At 45.1% G+C, this 23,254-nt stretch overlaps 1 protein-coding gene across 1 annotated transcript in view; it reads right to left on the bottom strand.

Moving 5' to 3' along the window:
• Positions 1-6,390: 6,390 nt before the first annotated feature.
• The window catches only part of Ipo5 (importin 5), a 37,107-nt gene continuing 20,243 nt past the window's right edge, over positions 6,391-23,254 (bottom strand). Inside the window, exons 11-24 of the mRNA XM_032917417.1 lie at positions 21,345-21,469; positions 21,172-21,261; positions 20,918-21,091; positions 19,152-19,370; positions 17,881-17,964; positions 15,678-15,932; positions 14,875-14,971; positions 13,436-13,608; positions 12,676-12,843; positions 11,798-11,920; positions 10,430-10,649; positions 9,604-9,832; positions 8,145-8,286; positions 6,391-7,691 (exon numbers count right to left, since the gene is read on the bottom strand). Of these exons, the coding sequence (XP_032773308.1) occupies positions 7,605-7,691; positions 8,145-8,286; positions 9,604-9,832; positions 10,430-10,649; positions 11,798-11,920; positions 12,676-12,843; positions 13,436-13,608; positions 14,875-14,971; positions 15,678-15,932; positions 17,881-17,964; positions 19,152-19,370; positions 20,918-21,091; positions 21,172-21,261; positions 21,345-21,469 (2,186 nt within the window). The 3' untranslated portion in view covers positions 6,391-7,604. The remainder of the gene's footprint in view (positions 7,692-8,144; positions 8,287-9,603; positions 9,833-10,429; positions 10,650-11,797; positions 11,921-12,675; positions 12,844-13,435; positions 13,609-14,874; positions 14,972-15,677; positions 15,933-17,880; positions 17,965-19,151; positions 19,371-20,917; positions 21,092-21,171; positions 21,262-21,344; positions 21,470-23,254) is intronic.

Consider the following 23,254-nt stretch of genomic DNA (forward strand, 5'->3'; position numbering starts at 1 on the left):
TGGGCTGACTTGGCTCAGTTCACACCCTCCCATTCATTACCTCTCTCCGTTATCTCCGCCATATATATGCCCTTTTAAAAGCCCCCAGGTAAACAGTCTGATGGCGTCCTGTTTCCTGATCCACCCCTGCTGTATAGGAACTCTGCCCTCTGCCTCTCCAGGTCCTACATACACCATCTATAACAAACTTCTCCCCAATACCTACCTTCTATAGTCCTTGAAGTCTAGGCCTTGAATGTGAGACTAGCTCGGGGGGCTTTGATGGCTGTGAAGTCTTCAACAATCTTAGCCCACGGAGCTAGCTAGGCTCACCAAGCTGATAACGGCTTTGTTGCTCTCAATGCCACCCCCATTTTCCCACATCGCTTTGGAAAATTTAAAAAGATTTATTTTTAATTGATGTGGGTGTATGGACATGAGTGCAGCTGCCCTGAGAAGCCAGAAGATGTCAGATCTCCTGGAGCTGGAGCTGCGGGCGCCCCCCCCCCCCGGGCTGCCCAACATGGATGCTAGGAACTGAACTCTGGTTCTCCGCAAAGAGCAGTGTGAGCTCTTACCTGCTGAGCCCTAGGTGTAGCCCCTCATTTGGCCTCGTTCTAGCACACCTGATGGCTAAGAAGCTGGCTTCAGATCCAAAGTATTTCAGTAGAATCGGTAAGAGATTTTTAGAAATAGCCTTAGCATGAGTTAGTGGGTTGTTTTTTTTTTTTTAATGGAAAAATTCTAAATGCCATTGTTCTCAAACTTGTTAAAGCAGGAATGCTGCTCTACTGCCCTCTCAAGGTTTTCAAAGCTTTTCTCCATTAACAAGAACTGAAAAAAACAAAAACAAAAAACCAAATCCCAAATAGCATCTTAAAGCCACACCTAAGCTGATCATAATGTAAACAACCATGTCTTCACTGTTACAAAGCTTCAGCCACACTAACTTCTGCGTGCTTGCTGGGAGGGAGGCTATTTACAGCCCAGGACAGTCCTTTGTGAGTGGGGCTGGACAGATGGCTCTGTGGTGAAGAGTGCTTGCTGCTCTGTCAGAGGACCTGAATTCCCAGCATGCACACAGGCATGTAGAACAGCTGCAGATCTTATGCCCTCTTCTGGCTTCTGTAAGAACTACACTCACGTGCACAAGCCTCTACACAGATACATACATGGAACTGGAGAAAACAAAACCAGAACGATGTTTTTGAGGATTTTTGAATTTTTAAATACATATTTAAAAATACTTTGCATACATTTTATAGGAAAGAGCAAAAAGTCTTTCCTTAGGCATAATTCTCAGGTCTGCTGATCTCAGCAGCACAGACACCAATTTGGACCAAGAGAGATCAGCATGGTCCTGTGTGAGAACGATATGCGAATTCCTGTTTGATCCTTTCTAAGGCATTACTTTTGCAAATTGTACACCTATAAGGTTGATCAATATGGCAGGAATTCAGTGAGTTTATAATTTTTTTTTTTTTTTTTTTTCCGGAGCTGGGGACCGAACCCAGGGCCTTGTGCTTCCTAGGCAAGTGCTCTACCACTGAGCTAAATCCCCAGCCCCGAGTTTATAATTTTTGAGGAAAAAGAATCTGTTATATATATTGATGAAACCCTACAATATTAGGTTTTGGGTTTTTATTTTTGTGTGTTTTTATTCAAGACAGGGTCTCACTGTGCACCTGTGTCTGTCCTGGAATTCACTCTGTAGACCAGGTTGGCCCTGAACTCAAACGCCCGCCTGCCCCTGTCTCCTGAATGCTGGGATTAAAGGTTGCATTACCACCGACTGACATACTGGCAGTTCTAAGGAATAGAAAAAGAAATCTGAACTGGAAAAGCCTCCTACTGGACGTGGCTGGTCATGTAGCATCATTTTTTTTTATTAAAAATGCCTCATAAATAGAAATTAAATCATTAAAGCTGTCACTATTCCTGTGGAAGGCCTGACTTCACTCTCAGCATCACGTTGGGCAGCTTACAGTGGCCTCCAACCCCAGCTCTGAGGGATATCATGCCCTCTTCTAGCCGCTGTGGGTAAATTCATGCACCACCACCTCTACCCACATATAGACACATCCATACACACAATAAAAACAATAAAAGCATAAGCACAACCAAGGACAAAGGGTAACTATACTAATGTAAAGCTCCACCACTTTATTGCATTTACCACCAATCTCCCTACTATATTGGTTGAGATGTAATTGTTTGTTCCCTGGAAAGGGGCAGCAGCATTCTGGATTTTGAGGCCACCGTAAGAAGCATGATGCTGTTTTAAGACAAAACAAGAAAAAAAAAATCCAAATCTAAGAAGGCAGCCTGGGGGCTGAGCTAGGCTGACTTTTCAATGTCTGTGGTACAATGGGATTGAACTCAGGGCTCCTGCATAACACAGGGAGGGGCTCACCAAGTTGTCCAGGCTGGGGTTGGATTCCCGGTGTAGTTCTCGCAGCCGTGGACTGCCAAGCCTCTACCTCCCTACTAGCCGGGCTGCTTTAAACTCAGGTTTCTTCATCTGTGGACTTCTCATTTCACTGAAATTGTAGCTGTTTATATTTCATTTTTAAAAGTCAACCCAGACACTTATTATTTTAACCTCTGAGCGCCATGTAATTGCATTCCTTTCTGCAGTAGACTGCATTGCCTTGATACGGTACACTTCGAATAGTGAGCTAATCTGAGCAATTGGTATTTTCATCTTTGAATGCTTTTTTACTATTAATATTGTGGAAAGGGGCTGTGATGGTTTGAATGCTTAGTTACAGAGAGCAGAACTCTCGAGGATTAAAAAGATCAGGGGCGGCCTCGTTGGAGGGAGGTTTGTGTTGAGGTTTCAAAAGCCACACCAGGCCCAGTCTCTGCCTGAGGAGCACCATGACTGCCTGCCTGCTGCCGTGCTCCTGCCATGGTGATATCGGAATAAGCCTCTGAACTGTAAACAACTGTCCAATTAAAATGCTTAAGTCAGTTTGGTCATGCGTCTCTTCACGGCAGTGAAATTCGAAGACAGGAGCTTAAGGCTTGTGTTTGCTTCCTCAGTCCCACTTGGTGGAAGTTTATTCCTCTGCTATCTACACCAACATCACAACATACATGCTAACAGATTTGTGCATGCATATGCATGTAATAAAAAATGAGGGAGCTGGGATATAACCTGACACACTTAACTGGCATGTAAGGCTCTGGGTTCAACCCACAGCACAGTTTATCTTTCCTTACTCAGGGATTTGTGTTCTTCACGGTTATGATGGACGGCTATTACAAACTTCCTGCAAGAATACCTCAGAGGCCATCTTTGACATTTTATAGAGGTGTGTGTGTTTGTGCGTGTGTGTGCCTGTGTGTGTGTGTGTGTTTGCAGGAAGGGCAGATAACCACTGTTGACTGATCCAGACGCCTGCTGCTTAGTGGTTTGCTGTCTGAGCCCTCCATATTAGAAACACAAGGACACTCATCAGGAATGCGGATTTCCCTTCAGACTGTTGTGAATGAAACCAAGCAAATGTGCTTGTTTAGGTTACGTGCAAAATGTTTTCTGCTGGAAGAAAACAACAGGAGCAAGAAGAGACTTCATGGGGTGTTTGCTAAGCCTTTGAATTATGAACAAATTTCCAGTGGCCCGTTCTGTGAAAGTCAGCAGACAGCCACACCAGTAAGGCGACAAGGCCACAAAAGCTGCTCCATCTAAGAGCCCACGAGAGACTGGATGCCCTTCCTAGGTACATGTCCTCCATCCTGTGGCGCCGAGGAGACTATAGTTCTGCCCTCTTGACACACTACTGGAATCCCGTAGGCTGGGTCTTCTGAGAACTAAGTGACTTTCCAGTTCAGATGTCCCTAAGTTCTTCAGCGTTGACTGAACTCTGGGCCCCTTACATGCTAAGGCAGCATCGGTCCACACCATGCTATATCTCAGTCTGTTATGCAGTTTTGGCTGTGTCTAGTATGTGTAAATGATTCATTGGGAATTGCCTCCCAATCCCCCCAGGACATGGATGTTAGCTGCCACCAACATAGTTAATGCCAGTAAATTGTCAGTTACCACAACAGACCTTTGACAACTCCAGTGGAGAGAACCATTTATGCACAGCCATCTTTCTGGACTCCATAGAAAGTAGTCCTGCTGTGGTAGGCTGTTCTCAGGTAGTTTGGAGAAGATCAAATCTCCTGGTTGTGACATTCCTCTATCTGCAGGCCGAGCCATGGGGACTTTGGGGGAATATCTAGTTGTAGCTAGGTGAGATAGCCAGGCCCCCAGTTTGTCACCCTTCTGGCCTGTATACCCTCAACATAGCTGGCAGGACTTGGGGGACTGCTACAAAGCCAGCGGGGTGCCTTACCTAGCTTCCCATGGATTAAATGGACTGGCTTTGTCTCTCAGCCTTTTGAAGCGTGTCCCATGTGAACCAGAAGGCAGCTGTGATACCCTAGGAGACAGACACCTCTTCTCATGTGTGCCCAGAACCTTCAGTGCATGGATACTACACCGACGGCCTGTATTTTGGAGCATAGGTCCTTTTGTCCAGTGCCGGGGAATGAACGTGAGGCTTTGTGTGTGGCTGAAGTCAGAAGGAATCACAACCATGAGATACTTTTACTGTCCCACGTCCTGCTCAGAAACTAATCTCCCTTTTACTGAACACTGAACCCAGAGCCTCATACTCACTAGAATTTAGTCTCTTGTAGCCTGGGGAGGACTGAAGCCAGGCTTCATTTGACGCTAAACCAGCACCCAGCCTAAACCAGCACTCAGCCGGCTCAGCCACTTCCCCTGCACCTGCAGTTGTAAAGGCTGGCAATGTGGCTCAGTGATAAAGGTGCTTGCCGCCAAGTCTGACAACCTCATCTGATCCCTGGGACTTACACTGTGGGAGGAGGACCAACTCTTGCCTTCTGACCTCAATGTAATACTGCAGAACAGACACATTAATACATGTGCTAAAGGGGTTGGGGATTTAGCTCAGTGGTAGAGCGCTTGCCAAGCAAGCGCAAGGCCCTGGGTTCTGTCCCCAGCTCCGAAAAAAAGAAAAAAAAAATACATGTGTTAAAGTAATAGATTAAAAAAAGCAAAGCTAAGCTGTAGCAGGGGCTTGAGAGTTCAGTGGCTAAAAGCATGTACCACTCTTACAAAGGACTGGAGTTCTGTCCCCAGCACCCACAGGGCAGCTCCAACCATCTGGAAGTGCAGAACCTGGGGATCTGACTCCCTCTTCTGGCCTCCGAAGACACTGCAGATAGTTTGCAGACATGGCAGGCGGGCTAACACCCATACCCATGAAGCAAACATCCCATAAAGATGAAGAGGGGTTGGCACAACCATCTGGGGAGCTGGGGCAGGGTTAATTGAGGGAGATACTAGTTGGCTGCTTGGTTGTTTGAATCACCTACTTGGCATTCAAGTGAGCAACCTTTCCAGATAACTAGACCCTAAGACGCTTTATCAAGCACGCACCGCACCCCATCCCCAGTTCAGTAGACCAGCTGCATCCAGTTGTTTTTTACTTATGGATTCTTACTAAGCCAAACTACAACCTGGGTTGTGACAAAGGTGCTTCACATTACAGCGTATCCAGTTACCACTGGAACAGTTTATTTCTAATTTACAGCATCGTGTGCTTAGTTACAAAATTCCCAGAAAAGACGGAGCCTTAGTTTTCTCTCTAGAAAGCTCAGATTTGTAAAATGTATCACTTACTGACATGCAAGGCCACTTAACATGGTTAAAAGTGGGGGAAACCAGTAGTTTTCATCTTGCATAGACAGAGTGAGGTAGTTCAAGTGTGTCTCCAGACAGACAATGTAAAAACTCGGCTCCCAGAGCATCTCAAGCTGCACTGGCCTCAGCACCTGTTTCTTCCCCACATCAATTCACTGCCAGTCCTTCTACCTGCCAATCTGCGTCACAGAGTATCCTGCTATGGACCCTGGAGTCGTCGGTGTGCGGGCACTGGTCCTCAAGTACTTAGCAAGGGGCACACTCTAGCTCTCCACAAATCCCAATGCTTTCTAACCACGCCCCCACCTTACCTCTGCAAACGCAGCAGTAATCTAAACAAAAGCCAAATTTAACACTGCTCCAGGCACTAGGAGAGTGCAAAGCCCCACTTCAGACTGGAGCCAGAGGTCTGCACCACTGACCAGGGTCTCTTTGCAGGGAACAGAGCGCTAACCCTTCCACCACACCCCTTCTCCAAGAGGCCGAGAACCTGCAGAGAGTACTGACCAGTGCTGAGGTCACTCAACATATTTTCTGTCAGATCCTGAAGCAGCCAAGACTGTCCATGTGGTGGCTAGAGGCTGAACGTATATCCCAAGGGCATATGCTAACCAGTGAGCCATCTGAATAAAACCCATTTTATTTTCAATTTCATTCCAAATTTTGTTTTAATGAAGTAATGCAAATCATTTAAAGAAAGAAATGTTTAATTTTAAATTCTGATTTATGCATAAAACTCATTTTGTATCACAGTTAAATTTAGTACAAACTATGAAAACGTTAACACCGAGGTTTCAACAGAAAATCGGTTAAGATCCCTTAGAAAATTACTTAAAGGAAACAACAGCTAGTCAGTTACTGCTCTGATGTTAATACATAAAGAAAATTTCACACACTTTACTGAAATTTTCAGTAAATAAGTTTAGCCATAATACTTGTAAAATTAAAAACTTCGAAAGCTGCGTGTGGCTCTGAGCAATTACAGTCTGCAATGAAAATCCTAAGCCAAAACTTTTTGCTCAACAGAACAATCCGAGCTTTGGAAAAGCTGGTTGAATTTGCAAACCTTCAGAATACCAATTGTGAACAGAGTAGCTGTGTTATAACTGAGCTTAAATTAACTCCAAGACAGCACACACACTTCCCAGGCCGCACTGCAGAGAGTGTGGAGGGGAAACATTGAGCCAGAACTCTCTCACCTTAAAAAAATATCAGATCACTCTTATATCAAACATGAAAGCAATCAAGGACAGACAGCACTGAAGTTCTACACAGGCCTCTTTGTGTTTCAATGCTGTTTATTGAGGAGTGAAGGAGACTGCCAGACATGCCAACGACACTTCACATTCAAGGGCCGGGAGTGGCACAGCCTCCACACCGAGTCACTGCATAAGCCTTCTGGGGAAGAACCAGAGTGACATCACGTGACAGCCCCATGCTTCTGGTTTGTCAGCAGTTGTTTGCAGCTGGTTGGCTGGTAAAGGCTTCTTTCTACCCCTCCCCCTAGACTCACTCCATTTACAGAATGAACACTAGGTTGTCCCCCAGTCTGTGTAACACACATCTATGTGGATGAACTGATCTGAAAGCCGCTCTCCTTACGTTTCTGCGTCTACCGAGAAAAGGAATCGTTTCCCCCTTCCCTTCACGGGGGTCAGACACGGCAATAGAAAAATACTCTGCAGTGCTACCACAGGGCTTACAGGGACCTCCTCTGCGGGTCTGAGGAGATCCACGGCAGTCCACTCTGACACAGGGCTGCTTTTCCTGCGCATGGCTCCAGAAGAATGGCCCACACACAACACTACTGCTCTCTCTTGCTCAAAAACAAAACAAAGAAACCTAAACAAAAGGGTAAACGTTTATTTGGAGTTAGTCTTCTGGCAGGTGGTACTAAGGCCCTTCAGGCAGAGTTCAGGAGCTCCTGGATGGCTGCCTGCTGCTCCGGACTGAGCTGTGCTATGCATTCAGTCCACAATCCTCCAGAAGTCTAGGGGGGAAATGCACACATTTAGACACGGTAATCCCTTCAAGTACTTAGTAAACAATGTGCAAAGACTGTAACAATGCCTAAACAAACATTCTATACCTTAATTTGATAATTATTGTAAAATCAATAAATGTTCATTTTTTTCCAAAGTTCATGCCTCTACCTCAGTGAGTCACCCACAATTGCTTTATTCTAACATCATCATTGAAGTGTACCTTTTCCCTTCTGATATTCTGAAATGAATGATCATGTGCTAAGTACCCACTGAAGGAACTTAACGTGCTTAGTGGAAAGATTATGATAATAATCCATTTTGAAGCCTGTTTATATAAAAATGAAATTTCTACAGCCCATTAAATGTTAACTCCTAATGTACATCAAGGACAACAGAACCCACAACCAAATACCTAGGACATTTTATCTGTCCTTTCCAGTTCAACCAAACCAGATTACCTGTACTTGGCGAACTACATTGGCCAGGCGTTTGGCACAGGGGTCTTCATGTTTGATGGCCTCATGCATTTCTCCTTCTGCAATTATACTGAATATTTTCGGTAGATTGGTATTATTTGGGCCAAGAACAATTGGATGGTTACTGGAGAAAAAAAAAAGAGAAAAAGAACCTTTATAAATAAAATCTGTAAGAGGGATCACTCATGGCCACACTTTCCTGTTCTTCTACATATAACAGTATATTCATTAAGAGCAAATGTCTTCTTGGCTCAGTTAAGGAGAAAGCCAGATGGTTTTACTTAGTAGGCCTGCAGTTTCTTCTTATGTAACTGAGGAAAAACAGACTGGCTCATTTCTCAGAATTTTTTTAAAGACCAAACAAAAGAATTAAGTGCTTTTTATTAATCTGCACTGTGTCAAAAACAAAACAACAAAACAAATTCTCAAGACAGTTTTGTTGTGTCAAGTCTGTAAACTCAGCAAATATGAGGCTGAAGGAGGAGTGCCAAGTTCAAGGCCAGCTTTGGGTCTCTTACTGAGACCCCGTTCAAGGGAAAAAAAGAGGGCTCAGCCATACAGCACTGCCCGGCACATGTGAGACACCTGGTGCAGTACCACAAAACAAATAAGCTACATACAATAGTACCAAGAATAATGTTTGATACAGCAAACGGTCTCAAAAGGGTTTCTTGGGCATCTCAAGAGTAAACTAGGGGATAAACTTCAGGCAGGCTCAATGGAAAGAAAACAGTGAACTTGAGTACGAGTCACTGACACAGGTCACTCCCAAGGAGATCAAATAGCCTGAGGACTGCTATTTCAGATGCAGGAAGGACAGGGTAGTCTGAGAGTGGCTATCACATTCCTCAGAACCTTGTGGGTCATGCACACACACAGTATTTATGAGCCTTAATCAGGCATGGAGGAATATGCTATCCCCCAAACCAAAACAACGAGTTCAAGAATTCTACTGGATATATGTATGAAGTGTGAACAAACTAAACAGCGATTAGCAGTGAACAAGCCAAGAATAGAGTCAGCCGGAGGGCTGTGCAGTAAGACAGACAGCAAGTCTTGATCCCAAAGTTTCTGAAGTCACTCACTATGTTGCTGCAGTATGAGTGACACCACACACAAGAGCAGAGCACAATGACTGCCTGGTGGACTCCATTTCTTTTGGACAGGATCTTGCTACGTTAGCAAGGATGCTCTTGAACTTGCCCTGGGATTTCAATATGCCTTACTATACCTCGCCCCCACAGACCTGATCCATAGCAAATGTGGCAGGCAACTGAACAGTTGATGGTAACTTTCATGAAACTATTTGCTAAGAACAGAGAACAACTTCAAGTTACATCTTTGTCCAAAAAACACACACAAAAGCATGCTGCAGGCCAGGGTTAACACATACGCACGCTGGCCACAAGTGAGGCAAGAAAGGAAGAAGGCTGGCCTGTACCTTTCAATCAGGTCACACAGGTAACTGAAGGTCTGGACAGCTTCTTCTTTATCTTCATGTAGGGGGAGCCACGACAGCCAGTGTGGTAAGACCTCCTCCACATTCACACAGTCAGGCTTGAACTTCATGATCTTTCCCACTGCTGAGATGCAGTTCTCTGTGGCGTTGACATTTTCTTTGGTCTTAGAATCTGCAGACTGAATGACTCTTACAAGCAGCGGGAGTGCTTCTAAATAAACAAGTAAAAACAGGTCAGCTAGGGTTGGGGATTTAGCTCAGTGGTAGAGCGCTTGCCTAGCAAGGGCAAGGCCCTGGGTTCGGTCCTCAGCTCCGGAAAAACAAACAAACAAACAAAAAACAGGTCAGCTAAACTTCACGCTGATGAAGACGAACAGTTCTATCTCTGGTCCATGACTGATTGCTAAAGCTTCACTGTCCCAGAACTATCTGTATGCAGTGGAGGGGACACCAAGCCTGGACAAGAGCATGAGAGCTATGCCCGAGAGCCGGCACACATAGAACACAATGCGGCCTACACTTCCTGCCTATGCTTGAGAGCCCCGAGCTTGAGCACTGCCAGCCTCTCCTCCCTACAAGGCTGGTGAAGCCACTTCACCTTCATTTCCATCTATGAGATAAGACAGCACAGGTTGTGCTGGAGATGGGAAGGGAGATTAAAATTAAAAAGGAATTATAAAAACAAGAAAGGTGGGGCCGGGTAGGGAGAAGAAAGCAGAAATGGGGCCAGAGTGTTCCCTGGTATGGCGAGGAGGCCAGGGAAGAGGCTGCCGGGACAGAATGCACAACGCAGAGTGAGCACACGCACCTGTACAGAAGGGGCGGTAGTTATCTCCACCGTACTGCGCCATGACGCCAAGGCCATATGCTGCAGCTTGCCTGACTTCCGGGCTGTTGTCACACACGTACTGGAGCATTGGCCTTAAGAAATATTCTGCATACTTAAATGAAGCTGGACTACAGTGTTCTATGATATCATCGAAGATGCACAATCCCCATTGTCTGTCTGGCCAGGGTCTATGTGGACACTATAAAATGAGAATCCCTTTTAAGTACTGAATACTGGTACAAAAATGTAAACAATTAATTATGAACCATCTATTTAGGGAATGTACCCAATACAGGAAATAATAACCACGTTTACAGCAACAACACTGGAAGGAATACATAGTTTACATAACTTCATAGTACTGGAGTTGTGTGATTTGTCTCAGAATCCCCCACACGTCACAAGGAACTGACAGAGCAATGTGCATACATTTACTTTGTAAGGTGACCAAGCAGAGCACCATGCCTGCAAACCCCTGGTACCCAGGAGGCTAACACCACCCTGTCCCAAACTGGGACTGTTGGCAAAGGCCTGTAGTCCCAGCTAAAGTTCCAGGCTAGGGTTGGGGATTTAGCTCAGTGGTAGAGCGCTTGCCTAGGAAGTGCAAGGCCCTGGGTTCAGTCCCCAGCTCCGAAGGAAAAAACAAAAAAAACCAAAACCAAAACAAAACAACAAAAAAAAAAAAACCCAAACAAACTAAAGTTCCAGGCTGAAGTAAAAGGATTCCAAGTTCCACAGCAGTCTGGACTACTTAGCAGGACTGTTTTTCAAAGAAGAAAAAAAAAAAAAAAAAAGATGCGTGAGAAGAGAGGCAGGAGAAAGAGCGGTTCCTTTTTTTTTCTTTTTTCTTTTTTTTCCCCGGAGCTGAGGACCGAATCCAGGGCCTTGTGCTTGCTAGGCAAGCGCTCTACCACTGAGCTAAATCCCCAACCCCCGAAAGAGGGGTTTCTGATAGCTTTGCAGCAAACTGTTTGCCTAGAACATGCAAAGTCTTGGGTTCTCCATGATTGTAGCTGTTAATGTACAAGAAGCTGTACATGTGAGGGAGCAGAGGTATGATAAATCTACTTGTGTTTACTTTGTTAACCTTAAACTGTTCCAAGTATTTGAAAACCAGATAGATGAGCTTATTTACCAAAGGCCACGACTGCAGACTGTACCCAGCAAGGATCACTGTTTTGATGTGCCGAGGACATAGAAAACACACAGGGCTGTGCATAATTAAAAGTGTATGGTCCAAAGCCCACCTCAGAGGCCCATCTTTAACCCCAAGTAGAAGACATTCTATGAGACGATGCGAGGACGCAGGCTAACTGTTCAAATAGCTTTGAGATGATTAACACTTACAATCAGGTTGACAATTAATGGGAGCAGCTGTTCAAACCACGGCAACACCTTTTCTTTGTAGCTACTGAATATTGAGTGTAAAATATCTGAGACTTTAGTCAGTATATAAACATCATTATCATCCTAAAAAAGAAACACAACACAATCACATGAGTTAAGAACTACCTGCTTGAGTTCTTGAACATCTATAATATACTCTATATCCTGAGGTCTGACAAGAAGCCTCTACCACAGAGCAGATGGTAAGAGCTGTGCTTACTGTAGCTGCCTTGGACTTTATGCGAGCACAGCCCAGAAGAGAGGCCACACAGCAGATGCTGGCCCCACCCATGGTCAAATGTTTGCATGCACGAGGCTGCATGGGCTGACAGGATGACGGCAAAGGCAGGGGCAGCTGAGCCTGGGGTGTGGGCAGACTCGGGAGGGTAAGGAGCATCCCTAGTTAATTCCAGTTTGAGCAAAACACTGAGAAACTGAGGTAAAATCTTCCTCTCCAAATAAAGAGGCCCAGGGATATTAACCCAGAGGTAGAAAGAATGCTTGCCTACAACACACAAAGAAGCCTTAGGGTCAGCTGCCCCTGACTGCCAACAGTCACTCTGAACAACCACTGAGTGTGGGAAACTACCACTGAATGCAAATGACGTTTGTAAGCAACAGGCTATCAGGGAACCTTGGTATCCGCTAGGTTGGAATACTACCAAAAAAAAAAAAAAAAAAAAGAAATATCCAAACCCAAAGACCAGTTCATTTCAAAAGACTAATTCTATAAACGCCAGATTCTTCTCCGAGGTAACTTGGGAGGTGACTAGAACTGGAGCATGCAGCACGCCTCAGGTGCAGCGTCATGGGAGTGAAGTTCTGAAGGCATGACTCACTTCATCTTGTAGCGACTCTTCAACCTGCTCGTCGTAGTCTTCATCTTGTCTTTTAACTTGCCGCAACTCTTGATTTTTGAAATGTTCCTCGAGCTTCGCCTTCAGTATACCTCCCAGTTCCTCGAAGTGTTCATTGTTGAGACACCCATCTCCCATCACTTCAATGCACTGTGGATGAAGAAAACACCGAGGTTGAGAAAAACCCTCCCATTAGGCCTAGAGTGCACCCCTCTATCTTGTATCTAAGACCAGCATTCCACAAAGAGGCCTTAGAAACAAAGCTTTTCTTTAGGCCTAGCTTATGTGTGCAGATTCAAAGCCAGGACATTAACCAACCTTTCCCATACACACCTAGCCTTTTCATCTCTTATTTTGCTATCAAAGCTAAGTATGGAGAGGTAGGGATTAACAGGAGGATCTAGACATAAGCGGTGCATAAACCGTGGCCGAGATACCAGCGTCAGGCTTTCTAGTGTTATCCTAGGACTGCACACCAACTGCTTCACCAAGTGAAGCTACAAATTTCCTATCAACTGTCAACTATGTAACCAACCCTACCTGTAACAATCCTTACAGTGTAACCTATTTCTCCAAAGGTTACTTCTCAACCAACAAATACAATGATACCAACATTTTAGAACAAAAATTGCAACATTTTCAGAAAGTGACTTGTTACAATACACTTGCAAAGTCCTGTAACTCCCTGCCCCAATTTATTCGGCAAACGGTCCTTATAAAAGTACTCAGAGAAACCATTTACCTTAGCAAAGGAGTGCATTATTTCCGAGAGGACGTCTGAGTCAGGCTCCGTGCCGATGGCCTTGATGAGAGCATCGCACATGAAGTGCCACATCTGTGTAAGGTACTCGGGACCCCGGACTCTCGCACACTCCAGCAGAAGAGGCATGGACTCTGCTGCTGCCACTCGAACCCGTTTTATCGTTAAGGAAATGCACCATCAAGGAACCTCCGTAGTGTCCCAGCATTCTACTGACATGCCCACTTACCTAAGACGAGTGCTGTGTTAAACAAGAAGGTTCAAACCAGCAAAGGCTTCCTACCCTGCCTTGCCCCGCCCCAACCCACATAGCAGGAGCAGGTCTAGAAGGGTGAAGGGCCTCTCACTGTTCTGCTTCTGTACTACATGCAACGGCAGCTAAGCTCTCCTAGAACTACTCAGGAGCCTATGTAAGACTTGCTGGCTTTTAGTGAGGACTGAGTGGCTCTTCCCTTTCTACTACCATTTATAAAGGAAACTTCGTAAATAGTCATTTCAGAGGCTAAAGGCTGGGGAGACGGCTCAGCTTTGCTTTTTAGAGCACAGGGGCTCAGTTCCCTTGAATAAACAAGATGGCTTTTTAACCGTCCCAACTCTAGTCCCAGGAGTCTTCTTCTGACCTCCACTGTACCAGCAGGTATGCACCATGCCTTCATTCAGGCATAGCAAAGCTTTCATACACATGAAATCAAACCTAAACCGAAAAAAGTAAGTTCAAGTCCTAGGGACTGGCTCAGTGGTTACTAAGAGCACTGGTTCCAGAGCACCCAGGCTGACTCCACATGGAGAGTCCACATCCACATGGTGAATCACAACTAACTTGGGTGCCAGGGCTCTGACAGCATCTTCTGGCCTCATCTGGATAATGGACGCATGTAGACACAGGTGCAGAGTTAGAAGCACCCGTGTTCCTAATGAAAGGAAACTCTACTTCCTCCTCTGGCATTACCAGGGGTCTGCTAGAGACCTGACTGTAATGCACTCCTCTGACAACACTAAGGAACATGAGGTTGGTTTGGTTTCCTTGTATGCACCACATGAAAATGAGTGCTATGTGCAGATTAGGAACACACCCATAGGTGTGTCAGGGTCACACCTGCCAGGGACTTGAGGGTGAAACTTACAAGATTTCCTGAGATCTACGGGAAGTAGTGCTACAGAAAGTCAGCCATCGCTGGTGGCTGATCCAACAGGTACTGTGGACACCTATTCCTAAAATGTCAGTCTTCACAATGAAGGTCACAGAAAGCCAACTACAGCATGGTTCATATTTTCCTTTTCACACCTTAGGAGTGAGGTGAAGGCAGGCAGGCACACACACATCAAGTCAGAGCACGTGCACAGCAATGGTTGATATAATGTGCAGCTCAGGGAACTACAGATCTACACCCAGATGTGCTCTACTAGCTGTTGAAGGATATCATCATGGAAATAAAATTTCAGCAGTGGGACCATCAGTTTGACAACCTGTTCAGTGTATTCCACAAAACCTTCCTTTAATTCCTTAGCATAACAAACCTGCAAGAAAAGAAATCAAGGTCTAAGTTACAGGGTTTCAAAAGATTAACACTGATTCTCTGACCATGTCTGTCTTACACTGAAAACAGACTAGTTACCTTAATACTGAAAGCACATTTCTGTTCATTTATTCAAAATATATTCTTTTTTTTTTTTTTTTTTTTTTCTTTTTTTTTCGAGCTGGGGACCCGAACCCAGGGCCTTGAGCTTCCTAAGCAAGCGCTCTACCACTGAGCTAAATCCCCAACCCCTCAAAATATATTCTTAGTCCCTATATAGACTTGCCTGAAATACACAAAAATCCTTTACTCCCCACAGCCTGTACCCAAACCTCTGTACACTTTACAGAACGCATGGTGATGGCCAGCTCTGGGTAAGGACTTGCTGTTCAAGGCTAACCTGAGACCCAGCGTGTGTTGCATGGCTGTGTGACAGCGGAAGGACAGCCCACCTCTGAAAGGTGTCCTTTGACTTGACTTAGTGTGCCACGGAGCTTGTGTGTCTGCATCCCACACACATCACACAAACGGAACAGGCACAAGCAAAGGAGAAACTGTGCAAGTACAAGGGTCTAATGCATTTGCATGCAGCTACTCAACAGTCTCATGCAAGTACAAGGGTCTAATGTATTTGCATGCAGCTACTCAACAGTCTCATGCACCAACGACTGAGGATGCAAACAAAACTTTCGGTCGCAGCAACGTACCAGCATCTGGCAAGCCGTTGACTTCTCCTCCAGTCCTGCAGTTTTAATACCAAAACTCTGCTGATCTCCAAGGTTCACAAATTCCCAACCATCATCGTCACTCATATTCTCCATGTCCTGGGTGTCTAGAAGGGCCACTTCAGGCTTAATTGAAGCGGTCTTCATCAGTGGCCCCATAACCACGGGAAGGTACTGCTGGAATTCTTTCCCAAGGATTTTGCACATCCTGGCCCACGCTGAGATCATGTAAGAAATCTGGGGGAACATTCCAAACAGGCCGTAAGGCAATGGGTATCTTAGACAGGTGAGGAAACAGATCCAGACATGCGCATGCCTTTCCCAATGCCGTCCACTTCCAACAGAGCAGCAGCCGAGGCCGTTCTACTTACCCCTGTGATGCAATTACAATTTCTTCTTTCACTCATCTGTGCCACTAACTAAAATGAAGGCCAGCTTCTAGACATTGATCTTTTTGAAGGAAGAACTCATACTGCCTGGCACAGCATCTACAAATACTATGAAAGCCCACTCTCCAGGGTGCTATCAGCACAGGAGGCAACAGGTTTCACTGGGACATCTTCATGCCTCCTTCTGGTTGGTCCTTCCCTTCCTGAGGTCTGGCACCTGCCTACACCCTTCCTCCACCAGTGCCATTCCATTTCTTAGGTCACCTGTTCTGCAAATTGCATCTTTCCTAGCTGACTAACACGCTGGTTAGCACGTGTACTGTGTTTTCATTACCCACTTGTATGTTGCTGCCTCCTTGCTACTGTGAAGAGACACGACTGCTTGAATTAACTGTGGGATATGGACTCCTATGGGCATCTGCCCAGGAGCACAGGCAGCTCCCACAGCAGCACTGCAGCACTAGTTTTAGTCTTTTTCAGACAGGGTCTCACTGCGTAGTCCTGGCTGACCTGGAATTCTTTATATAATAAAGTAGCTTGGCCTCTGCTTCCCAAATTCTGGGATTAAAGGTATTGAACACTGCATCTGCCTTTATGTGGACCAGCCTGCCCTGCCTCCCACATGCTGGGGTTAACATTCCCCAAAGTGGTGAACTAAGGGCTCCTCATCCCCTACGTCCTCAAAGTTACCATAATCTAGCATGCTGTCATTGTTTTCTTGATAACAGCTGTTCTGCTTGGGGACAACATGAAATATCAAAGGAGTTTTAATTTCTACTTAATTGTGAAGAAAGTCTACTCATCCCACGTGCTCTGTATCTATTTCCTCTACACCAAGCATTCTGCATTTGCAAATATACAGCTGACACTGCAGTCCTCCTTCCCACACTCCCTCCATACAGCCTGTGGTCTCCAACCTCCCTACTCTTAGCTGTTTGCATTCCAGCCTTTTTACCTGCTACACAAAAGTAAGTGGGAATTCATTTACACACTACTGCACTGTAAAGAACGGAAAACCCAAAGAGGATGAGTCTCTGCACAGCGGGACTTTCCTATTTAGCTGAGAAATAATCATAGAAAGCTCCTGTAAGGGTGATGGTTCGCTAACTGTTCAGTGCCTTGTGAGATGTTAGCACTTCCAATACCATTAGGACCAGGCTAAGCACTAGTGCTGCTACTCTGGTGTTATCAAAACCACTGAGAATACAGCAAGAAAGCTTTACAAAGACTAGGACTCAGCCAAGCATGTGCAGACAGATATTCCCTCTGAGGAAACAGAGCCTACATCTTCGACATACACACAAGGGCTGAGACTCTTAACAAGAGGCACAAGTCAATGGCAAACAGCCATGAGGCACCTAAAAGACATACTTTACCCTTGAGAAAGATGTGTGAGTCATTACATATGAGGAGAAATCCACAGCACAGTTAGTTCTGAACAGCTCTGCTCCAGAAAGCAAGCAGGGCCAAATACAGAGTCCGCCAAAGCAACAAACCTGAGCTTTGAGAAGACAGGAACTAAGGCTAACAGGGCTGAGAAACAGTTCTGGAACAGGGAATGACCAAGGTCATTGTAGCCAGAGGCTAAACTAAGAGTGTCTCTAGAAAGCTGTCACCATTTTAAAATTAACATCTGGGCTGGAGACAGGGCACTTGCTCTCTTGAGGACCTGGGTTCATCACATGGTTGCTCACGACCACTAATAAATAGACACACTCAAGGCGCACACACATCCATGCAGGTAAAACAAAAACCAACCAACACCGCACAGGCACACAGCCAACTGCACTGCTCACCTGAGGGTCGTCATCTTCCATGTCATTGAAGTCGGTCTGCGTCTTCAACAATAGCTGCATGACATCCGAAGCGTCCTGCATGAACTAAGAGTGCACAGAAACCGTCACCTTACACCCATCAGAGATGCCCTATGCTTGCTCCCCGCTCTGCCTCCCCTGCAGTAGTAAAACACTGACAACACAAAAACTACCACCCTCCCAACACTAAACAAGCTTCAGCCCGCGTCCAGGGCCAGCAAGACGGCTCAGCATGCCAAGGAGCACATGACGGAGGAGAGAAGTAACTCCTAAGAGCTGCTAACTATCGTCACATGCTCCCCAACCTCCCAATAAATAAGTTTTAAATCTATATCTTCCTTTTGGATCAGTCATACAGATAAAATTATTCAGAAATTTTTTTTCTGTATTGTATAACATGATGCTCTAAGAAAATATACTTGAAATTTAAGGTAGAAAGGAAGAGATTTCTAATTGCATTAAAATCTAGTTTATAGTTTATATAATTTAACTATGAATAAAGGAAGAAAATTATAGATTGCTTTATGAAAGTGTATAAGTATTTTATGATTTCTATTTAACTGCTGTTCTCCTCTTTCTTTCCCTCCCAACCCCCCCCTCTCTCACACCCATGCATGCACACACCTACGTTTTGGTTAGGCTTAGTGCCCTTACAACAATCCAAAAGTAAGTAGGTAATGATATGGCCAGGGGTGATGGCGCTCGCCTTTAAGGCCAGCACTTGGGAGGCAGAGGCAGGCAGATCTCTGAGTTCAAGGCCAACTTGGCCTACAGAGTGAGTTCCAGGACAGTCAAAGACTACGCAGAGAGACCACCTCTTGAAAAATAAAAACAAAAACCAGGCTTCGGAAAAGCCGGGTTGTGGCAGCATAACAGACTTTTAATTCCTAAACTAGGATGTTTGAATTTGTGGCCAGCCTGGCCTACAGGAGTTCCAGAACAGCCAGGGAGGGCTACACAGAGAAACTTCTTGGGGGAAAAAAAAAAGAGAGAGAGAAAAGAAACCAAGAAAACCAGACCAAATCAGAATCATTAATATTAACAATGAAAAAGAGTAGGGAACTATGTATTTCTATTTAAAACAGAATGTGTGAGGGGATGGTTAAGAGAAACAAAACAAAACAAATCCCAAAAAACCCTTTAGCATTCAGAGAACCGTTTATTAGACAGAAAACAGCCTCCCCCAGTTGCCAAGGCCCTGGAGCCATGCCATGCAGAGAAGCCGACCTGACGGACACAATCCCATTACTTACTTTCTCCTTCCCGACGGCCAGACCAATGAGGCTGATGCACTCGATGGTCTTCCCTCTCAGCAGTCTCAGCTCCTTCTGGACTGCATTCTCAACAATGTGCTTCAGTGAAGGCATGAATAAGTCATAGTAGGGGACAAACTTTTCTTCTGCAGTATCTGCAACTGATGCAATGGATGTCACAACTTGTTCCAAAACTAACTTGGTGCCTTTCTGAATCAGCTGAAGGGAAGACATGAAAGCGATCATTTCAGTAACTGACTGGAACCCACCCCTCCCAAATTCTTGACTATTTTTCTGAACAGATGTTATGGCCGCCCTCCAGAAGTCAGAAGCACACAGCCCAGCTGCTGATAAAGCACAATCTAAACTCATTTTTAGTTTTCTTCCTTCTTTTCTTTCTCTCCTTTCTTTCTTCTTTTTAAATAGATAAAGCTTACCTTTTGCTCACTGATTTAAACAATACTTTTAGGCTGCCCTACTGTGTCTCCAAGAAAATCCCGTCTGTGACTCATCCCAGCTCAGACTATGCCCCGGGTGGCTGTGGTCCTGACTACAGGTTGCCTAGCTCTTTCCTTATGTTCTGACAGCTCCCTGGATGGCCCTTCTAGGAAAATGTGCTTTCCTCGTCCACAGTTCTTCAGACAGCGACCCTGCCTGCAGCAGACATCAACACTGTGCTGTGTGCTGGCAATAAACACTACAGCACTCTTTACTGAGAACCAGTCACCGCTCCAGAGTCCTTCATTTCTCTGTCAATGGCAACAACATCCTGAGCAGCCTCTCCTAGGCTACCTCAACACTGCCCTCCTCTTCCCATCTCAACCAACTTTCACACATGGGCCCTCGGGAACCAACAAGCTAGGTTCTCTTTGCCGTCAAGTTCTCTGTCTGTCCAAATCCACTTGCCAATCCAGACTGTACAAGAAGCCTGCTCACCTTCCATGACTTCACCTTCTTTATTTCCACCCCCATGTTGCCTCTGTCTGTCTGACACTCGATGCCTGGCCAAGCCTTTTGCTGTGCTTATTTATGGGGTATTCCCCACATTTCACATCCCTGCTCTCTAACCACACTCCAGTGTCACTTGTTAGCATCCATACCAGATACAGGAATTGAGTTGTCTTAACGTGGCCATGTGACATGTATGGGTTTGTGTTGGCGGGGTCCAACAGAGACAGGGAGCCTTATGTTCTGTGCTCTGCCTTGTTACTGTCTTGAGACATGCCATGCCTCAAGGGTGGCCATGAACCTGGGCTTTCCTTGCTTTAGTCTCCCAAGGGACGGCCAGACAAGGGCTGCCTCCACCCCAGGCTCTGTAGCATGCACCTCACTTTCCTAACAGAAACCCATGTTCACGGTCCTCTCCACTTTCTCTCACAGCACAGCGTGCTTGGATGCTGTGCCCTGCAGTTGACACTGTGGCTGTCATGTGCGGCCTCTGTGGTGGCAAACTCCTATAATCCCAGAAACTGGGAGCTGGGCACCACAGAAATTCTTTCACTGACTCAGAACTGAACATGTCTGTCTCTCCTGTCACTCTGGCTAGTCACCCCTACCTCTCTTCTTACCCAACTTGTTCCAGAGACTTTTACTTTGGACTGTCTTTCCTAACTTTAGACATTGCCAAAATTACCAGTTGCTGAAGAGCCTGGAGCATCTGCCTCCTGCTTTTAGGTTTTTGTCCCAGTGACAGTGCCTGTCTCAGCTCTCACCCGTCCAGCAAACCTTATGTCATATGCAGAGGCTTTGAGAATCTCAAAACTCACCTCCTGGAGCTTGAGCACCATAATGGAATGCAGATGCTTCACCAAGTTATCCAAGTAGGGAATAAGCAGTGACTTGGGACAATCTTCAGTGAAGTTAATGAGGGCAGCTGCTGCATGGGCCTGCACCCGTTGGTTGCCTTGGTCTTCCATGGTCTGAAGCAAAGCTGCAATCACCTGAAAAATTCAACCAAGTGATCTGAGATGTGTATCCTCCCTCCCATTAAAGTGTGTAGGTAACAGCACTTGGTACCCACCTTCTCATGAAATTTCTTTTGAAAACCAGGGGCGAAATCCGTAGCCATCTGACCCACGGCATTGCAGGCTGCGTACCGGACTCTTGGGTGCTGGAACATGTTCCGTTATGTTAGTAAGGGCAACAAATCCCACATGAAACTTAAATAATTACAAAGCATTTATTGGTACTTACAGGATCCTGGAGGAAAAGCAAGACGAAATTTACAATCTCATTGAGAATTCCTTCCATCTGCTGGTGGCATCCTTCACCAATGGCGGACAAGGCCATCAATCCCGCATGCCGGTATTTCCAATCAGCTGTGAAAGAATGACACACAGAAGGAAAGTAATTAGATGCTCATCCTCATACTAATTCTGGAAGAGAGAAATGTAAAATAATAATAATAAAAAAGTTAAAATTGTTCTCTACAGCCATGCCACCCTGGATGAGTCCAGTCCTGTCTGACCTTGGAGACTAAGCAGGCCTGGGGGAGCAGCATTTAGACAGAACAACACATTTCCTATGTGTATTTTTAGAGAAACGGACCTTGATCTAACTTGGCTGGCTTCTTTTCTACTCTCAGACAGACACAGCCTTGCAGATGTCCAGCTGAGGTTGAGCCTGAAATCTCCCCTCACACATTCCCTAATGTGGGGGTGATAGGCATCACCATGCCCTGCCTCACTGTAGTTATGTCCTGGCTTTCTCTCCCAAAGATGAAGACTTTTCTGAGTTGCATCTATAGCTTGCTCAATGGTAGAGTGCTTACCCACCATTCATAGGCTCTGGGTTCCACCTAAGGGACCAAATAAACAAAAATGCAAAACAAAACCAATGTTTCTATATGATTCACTGTAACCAACAAATACCAGGACTTTTGGTGCCCCAAACTGTTTCCTAGTAAGACTGATGCCTTTGAGGAAAAGCCAAGGGAAGGATGCTCATTGTCCAAATATTTTTATTGGGTAAAACTCATCTGTATTCTAGCATTAATAACAGCTAGTTGTTTTTGGTTTACAGAACATTAATTCAGCACTGTTTATTTTAGTGGACTCTATATATTTGTTTTTTGGGTTCATTAAATAAGACACGCAGCTGGTCCATTGTGGCACATAACATCAATTTCAGAAGATCAGGAATTTAACTAGCCAGCCCAGCTACACAAATACCTATCCCACAAACACAAAGTAGGGCCATCAAGATGGCTCAACAGGTAGTAAGTGGTCTGCCACCAAGCCCACCAAGTTTGGTCGCTTGAGTCTACACAGTGCAAGAAGAGATTTCCACCAAGAGGCCCCTGTGCCTACATGTGTGTTAAGGCACACGTTTGCCTCAACATATAATCACCCTAATTAACTAAATAAATGTAATTCAATTAAAAACAAACACCCAGCTATTTAGAAATGGAGGTCAGGGGAAAGTGTATAATCAAGTAGGACACCATCTGTGTTTCTGGATCGTTTCTTTCCCCCACCTTTTTTCTGGTGTGTGTATGGAGGACTTCCAGGGTTCTACATGTGCTAAGCAAGTATCTCTACTCCTGAGATACAGGCTCATTTCTAAGCATTCCTGTTTATTACATTACAGTGACACAGGCTTTGTAGCTTCATATTCTTCCTAGAGTGAAGTCAGCTAAGCATAAATGAGTGAGTTTATACTAAAGTTGTGGTGTGAGGATAGATGGTTCAGTGCCAAGAACCCCAAAGGCCTTTCTCAAGGGCTTTCACTCTGTCAACACTATTCCTGTAACATTCTTTTACTCTACCTTTGAAGAACAGAGTACAGAGATTATGTGTGAAATTCCAAGACCAGATAAATATGCTCAATAATGAGAACTCACCTAAAGTATTTAAAAAATTACACAAATACAGTAATTCTTACAATTCTCCTTTTTGCTTTGAATAATAGTTGTTCTTCACAATAAAAGTATGTCTATTCAGGCCTGGTACTGCATCCTTTAATTCCAGCATTCAGGAAGCAGAGGCAAATGGATCACTCTGAATTCAAGGTCAGCTAACAGTTCCAGGCTAGCCAAGGGTACACATTAAGACCCAAATTCAAACACATGCGACTATTTCTGTGAATAATGAGTGTGACTACTA

This window comes from Rattus rattus, chromosome 12, assembly GCF_011064425.1.
Source record: "Rattus rattus isolate New Zealand chromosome 12, Rrattus_CSIRO_v1, whole genome shotgun sequence".
Lineage (NCBI taxonomy): Eukaryota > Metazoa > Chordata > Mammalia > Rodentia > Muridae > Rattus > Rattus rattus.